Here is a 6,927-nt window from a genome sequence, read left to right on the forward strand (position 1 = left end):
TTCGCTTCAAATTGAAGCATATCGAGATCACCAGACGCCTCCGTGAGACCCTGTAGCCAGCGAGTCTTTTACCCTTTCTCGTATCAATTACTTTAAATCAAATTAGAAATTAAAATACTTAGTGATTTTTTTAACCAAACCTCTTAGACTTTATGCCCATATTTCAAAAACAAATGTTTTTTCACCCTTTATCGAAGCCTTCTAACGAAACATGATAATATTGGTCGAAAACAAATTATTTCTTTATTTATTTAAATACTGTTTATTAAATGTACATATTATAACGTTTACATACCAATAGAGTTGAGGAAATATGGATGTTCAAACATAGGCAGAACGGTGAATGTTACACAGTGTGTAAAGTGGCCACATAAACCAATCAATGACAGGTTATAAGCCCTGTAGATGCCTAGACTCCCATATTCCCTTTACAAATTAGTTTCGGCTTTTTACGATGGCACGGATCCGAGTGGTCCAATTTTCAATGACTCTTCTGAATTTTAGCGATGGCCTGTGTTATGTTCACCTTTGGAGCATCGGTCGATTATGGTTTATTTGCATAGACCTGTGACTTCAAGAAACCCTACAATAAAAAGTCTAGCGGGGTCAAATCGCATGACCTTGGTAGCCAATTCAGATCACCCCTGCGAGAGATAACCTTACCCTCAAAAGCCTCAAGCCCAGTCAGCGAACAAACAGCGTTGTCTTTGGTCATGAACTTTAACTTCCTATGTCAGTTTGATCTTGTACGGGCGTAGGCCTAAGTCCCGACGCAATATTCACCAAGTTAAAGTCTGCAAAAGGCCGAGTTCTTGTGCACGGCGAGGAATCGAATGCCTTGGGTCCCGCGGCACACTTTCACGGACAGCGGCAATGTTCTCGGCCAATCTTGCGTTTCTCGAACGTACATATGTTAGCTGATCGATTACCAAACCGGTCGTTTTAAATTTGGCCACCAAACGTTGAAGAATTGACTGTGAAGAGCCACCACGTCTACCGTAAAATGGGCGCAATGCGCGCAACGTTTGCACTGACGAACACTCATTTTGATAATAAAATTCATCATTTGAACTTGCTGGTCAATTGTGTAACTTGCCATGGTAATTTGACATAAGTAACTAAATAATAAAAAAAATATTTAACAGATGTCATCAAAACAAAATGGCCGCCACGGGCCGTCAAAATCTACCCGCGCCAATTGAAAAACCCATTTGATAAATTTAATATGAAGCTCTATTTTTTAATTTACGAAAAACGATCCGATTTTATTTTAACGAACCGAAAACTACTAACCTATCTAACTAGGTGAATTAAAAAAATATATAATTTTCTCAGAATTTCAATCACCTTCTTGAGGATATCCATGGTTTATTATTTTTTCCCCATTGATTATTCTAAATTTCAAAGGTTTCTTATTAAGTTGGTAACTTCCAAATACCTCCTGTTTTGTACTTCAACAAAAGTAAAATATGATTTTTGACGGGATAACCTCCATTATCATATAAAAATGTAGTGGATTCATCATCCAAAATCTTATTTGCAAGATGCCATTGAAAAATACATTCCAACATTATTAAAAGTACGAACATGACATTATGTATTTAGGTTATTAAGGGAGCCCTGTGTCGAAATTAAATCAGATTAGTGGCTTTTTCAGTTCTACATTGATCAAGTTAAGGATGGGGTTTCGACTAACGATTAGGCTACCATCTTTTCAGTTTATGGTGACATTTTTATTTCAGTTTGGTTCACCCGAGCATCTTTGAAATAAAGGTGTCTTCTCGGCGATGAATATTAAAATCAGCTCGAACTATCGTAGCGTCATGATATTTTCTTTAATGAACTCATTTTATGCATGTTTGGATATCTAACTGAACAAAAATAAATCCACATAAACGTTTTATGAAATATCAATCAGTAAAATTATTATTGTGAACGCAATATTATTGTGTTGTTTAAAAAACAAATGTCTCTGCTACTTGTCACCTTGCAAGCATTGATGACGTGACATTCGTGTACGTAATGCAAAACATCAATTTCACAGTTTTAAGTTAAGACAAAACGTCGGACCTCTGATCCGTAAGTTCACGACATTAGCGCGGGATCACAACCCGGTTCATATTTTATGTATTTATTTTATGCACACATATTTTATACGACAATTTTCATTTTTTATTTTTATTTACTGTAGGTTCAATGCGTAGTAAATATACCGTACACATTATTGGTTTTTGCCGGCGAATTACCTAAACTGCCCTAGGTTCCCCGTTCTGTATGTAAGTTTATTAAAATAAATTTGTTTTATAGAGTTGTAATGAGTAACAGAAAATTTGATATAATAAATGTTTTCTTCCGCGCGGTTAAAATTGGAGCATTAAATTGTATGGCAAAGATTCCTGAAAATTAAGGTACAAAAAAAATATTATAATAAAAACGAACAACTTTGAACGACGTCACTAGTTCATGTAAATCAATCAATGATAAGAGAGTTGTGGAAGATTTCTGGTTTATCAAGGGACCAATGAGCAGAACTGATCGATAATAAGCGGAAGAGGACCTCTGACGTCACACGCGGAGTTATTCCAGAAATACAAAACTTTTAAAAATCATAACGCTGATAATACGATATTTAAAAATCCTGTTTTTTAGCTTTGTTCAATACTCTATTAACGAATAAAAAATAAATAAAAAAGCACTGAACCACCTCACTGTTTGTGCACAATATTAGTGATAAATTAATTATGATCCATCGTGATCGGTCAAGTTGTTTAAGAGCTGTTTAACCACGTCGATAAGTTTCTGAGATATTAGCACTTTTGCGAAAAGAGTGGATAATCAAATTAACACAACAGTTGGAATGTTTTTTACTTTTAAAAATAATCATTAATGCATACATTAGTTTTTTTTTAAAACTGAAATTAAATTGAATTATGTATTTGACCAGATTTAATGATTTCTAAAGTAACCACACAACCTAAGATTCGCATTTTACAGAAAACAGCCAGCCTTAGAAAAACTCTAATCTATGTATATAACTTTTTAGTTATAAGTTAGGGTACTTAATTGTAAAGAATTCCTTCATTAATTTCTTATAATAGCTTTTAATTGATCCGATAATGTTTTAAATAAATGTTAGTAATTTTTTCAAGTTTGGCTAACTACAACCTAAAATATGCATTTTACATAAAACAGAGAAATCCAATATTAAATTATACCTCATTCAAACTTTAAATATGTGAGGTGACGTTTTGTAATTAATTACAGATATTTTTACATAAACGAATTTATTACATAAAATGTAAACACTTTTATTTTTATCTACTTTAACTTATTTAAGAGAACGAGATCTCTAGAGGCATTAACCTTCCCCTCAGAATCTATACTGTAAGACTAGTGCTGTGTGTGTTTTCTGCAAATTGAGAAAGGTCGTTTTTGTGATCAATACTTTTTACAGAAAGTGATAATAACAGTTTTTTGTATGAAAGCGGCCTGGCTTTTTTTAGCAGCATAGAATTGACCTAACTGCACTAAATAATACCAATTTTTATTTTTTCAAACTATAAATTGGGTACTTTTTGCATAACCACGTTCAATTATCAATAAACATAATGTAACTAGGTACTTAAAATTTTCATGTAAATATTTTTATACCAAAAATACGGTTTGCTTTGTAGACAATAATTAAAAATATGTTTTGATCGCGCGTTGCTTGTTTCATTAATTTATTAAAAATATGCATCTTGGGTACATAATCAAACTTTGTTTTTTTTTTTTTAATAATTTAACTTTTTTTCTAGATTGCCCTCATAATGGCTCCAGGGATGATAGGGGCTGAAAATCTCATTTTAGCTGAGGGAACGATAGTACAAGAAAATTACTCCAAAGAAATACCCAAGTCCTTAGAAACAACAGAATATCAGCATATACCTTCATCCCGAGATCAATACAAGTAAGATTGTTCCTTTTAGCAGCCAGTAAATAACTGAATGCCGCCAATGTAACGCCTGTATAACTGTAAGATTTATTTTAATGTCTGTAGAAACCTCAACATTTTTTTATATGTTTTTGACCAGCTAGTTTTATGAACAATATTTTTTTGTATACAATAGCAGAAAAAAATCGGCTAATTTACTATGCAAAAATCAATAGATGGAAGAATTGGAATAATATCATAATCATCATAAAACCCTTATTCGTACCTGATGGCACATAGGGCACTCCATTGGTAAAATAAATACAGATTATTTCAAGCATCTGTTACAGGAAGGCAAGACGATTTATCTTACGCTTCAGGGCTAGTCCAAGAATAGTAATTTATTGCCGTGTAAAATATATTTTTTATTTATTAATTAATATGGTTACATAAAATGAAATATATTTATTTTTCTTCTATTCAAATTTACTTTTTCACTTGTTGAGTTATATTTAAGCTGTAATTTTCCAAAAAAGAGACTAGCCTTGTATTTACTTATACTGTTTTAGTTTTTTAGTGCATTTGAAGGTGTATAATTTAAATTTTAAAAAACACAAATGTTAGATGTTACAAATATACATTCATTTATTTTTTTATCTTTTTTTATTAGGGATATCAACAGTAATACATGTAACAAAAATACACCAAATAAAATATACAGAGAATAAAACCAATGACAGATATCCACAGAAATACGTATACACATACATAAGACACATCTTAAAACGTATATTTTATGTGGAACTTTCCAAGAATCGAACCTGGTACCCCAAGCACGGTAGGCTAACACGCCAACCACTGCAATACGAAGTGGACTTCCTCAATCGATTTCCTTTATTAAGAAAACTTGAGAGTAGACACAGATTCAAATACACCTTTGGTCTTATTTTTATTTTTTTAGAAAAAATATAGATTTAGGTTTTTATGATTTATTAAAATACTTCAATTTTGGTGGCCAGAAAATGGGAATCAAGTTGTGGTAGAGTGGGGTGTGAACCTCGGACCTTTGATCCGTGTGTCCACGACACTAGCCACGAGACCACAAGCCGATTTGATTTCACACGCAGAAATGTATTCTTCATCCGCCGGACACAGACTGGCGAAATATGGATGTTCATAAATGGCATGGTGGTGAATGTCAATTTCACGTGGTGTAAAGTAATCACTTATGTTTTATCCAGCCAGTGACAGTTAACTTGTTATTTATTTATTTATTCATATTTTTTCCATTATAAACTATAATTAATACACGGGTTCCCCGTGCCGAGGACACTTAACAATATACTTTTTTTTAAATATTTTTACATTGAGAATAAAAAAAGAAGACTAACTTAATAAACATAAATAATTAACAAAATGTTCCGACAGTTTTAAACAAAACGTATTTATGTTTATAATTAATTTATGTACATCTATATTATTTGTATTACAAAACGCACGATGAAAGAACAAAAACATAACGTAAGCTATACATTTGTGGAGCAGTTGATTCAATATTAGTTTGGGCGAATAAAACAATCCATTTTACTTCTACCAAGCTCCGCTATCCATTTTTTATAGCCTTTTTGAACATTTTCTCGTTACTAATTGTTTTAATATATATATGTCTAGACTTTTATTTTTTCTTTTCATAGAGGTTTTCCATGCCCAATGAAATATGTATAAATTTTCACAATGTTGATAAACTAATTATTCTGATTTTCTTTTCAGATTGCAGATTGTTTGGAAAAATGTTTTTGTATTTATTTATCTCCATTTGGGATTTATATATGGGTTGTATCTCGTTTTTGCTGTGGCGAACTGGAAGACATCTTTGTTTGGTGAGAAAAAATACTACTAGTTGAATTTATTGTACCAAAGTATTGTGTAGAAAAACGAAAATTCTAATGTTCGAAAGACTTTAAAAAATATTTATTTATTAATTAATACGGTTACATTAAGTGATACATGTTTTTTTTCAATTAAAAATTATTTAGTTATCTTAAAGCTGTAAGCCGAAGTTATATAATTTCAAATTCAAAAAACTGTTGAAATATTTTACCTATATACTAAATTATTATGCAGAAAAACGAATTTTTATGCTGGAAAGACTTAAATAAAAAGTTAAAAATCGTTCAGTGCCTAAAATTGGCGTTTATTATATATAGTATGTTTGCAAAACAGTGAAAAGGGTATCTTATATTTATTTATACTTTTACATTGTTTGTATTCTTTTTTTTTATACAGAATAATGTTCCCTAACTGGGATGTTCCCTGCCGAGGGAAACATTTTACAAAATGTGAAACATGCCTAAGATTAGCTATTTAACAAAGTTAACATAATTATAACAATAAAAAAACATAATTAATCTAATTAACCTAATTATCATTAACATAATAAACAATAAAAAACTAAAATAATCATAAAAAAACATAACCAATTTATAGACCAATAGAACAAATTTCATAAACAGTACCCACATTTTTTTTTCAATTCAATTCATTTATTTTAAATATAACATTTACATTACAAAAATATATTCAATACGTACATATTATAAAAAAGAAAAAAAAATACACGAAAGAGACTCATGTCAAAGTAGTAGAAGAATCCTGCTCCGGAAAACCCCTTCGAATACATGGAACAGATCAATATCCAGAGCGATGTTGTTCAGCATAGCGGTAGCCCTTCCAACAGGCATAACCATAGGCAGGTTGGTCCTAAATATCGGAATATGAAACAATCTATGCTGACACTGTATTAGGTAATTATCAGGAACATACAAACCAATGCTCATCATAATTTCAGAGTTATCGATCATACCGCGCAACAATCGATAAAAATGTGTAGTCAAATACACATTCCTTCTAGTCTCTAAACTGTTGTAGCCAAGCATACCCTGGAGAAGCTCGGTCGGGTAGAGCCAAGGATAATACCCGCACTCTCTCATGTAGAGATATCTCAGAAACTTCTA

The 6,927-nt window shown here is 31.5% G+C and overlaps 1 protein-coding gene across 1 annotated transcript in view; it reads left to right on the forward strand.

The window, feature by feature from the left end:
* The window catches only part of LOC148280875 (acyl-CoA Delta-9 desaturase-like), a gene marked incomplete at its 3' end in the record, with an annotated part of 54,798 nt that extends 49,005 nt beyond the window's left edge, over nt 1-5,793 (forward strand). Inside the window, exons 2-3 of the mRNA XM_088227645.1 lie at nt 3,798-3,949; nt 5,684-5,793. Of these exons, the coding sequence (XP_088083771.1) occupies nt 3,810-3,949; nt 5,684-5,793 (250 nt within the window). The remainder of the gene's footprint in view (nt 1-3,797; nt 3,950-5,683) is intronic.
* Nucleotides 5,794-6,927: the final 1,134 nt, after the last annotated feature.

This window comes from Micrasema longulum, unplaced genomic scaffold, assembly GCF_059751315.1.
Source record: "Micrasema longulum isolate JH-2025_06_02 unplaced genomic scaffold, ASM5975131v1 h1tg000521l, whole genome shotgun sequence".
Lineage (NCBI taxonomy): Eukaryota > Metazoa > Arthropoda > Insecta > Trichoptera > Brachycentridae > Micrasema > Micrasema longulum.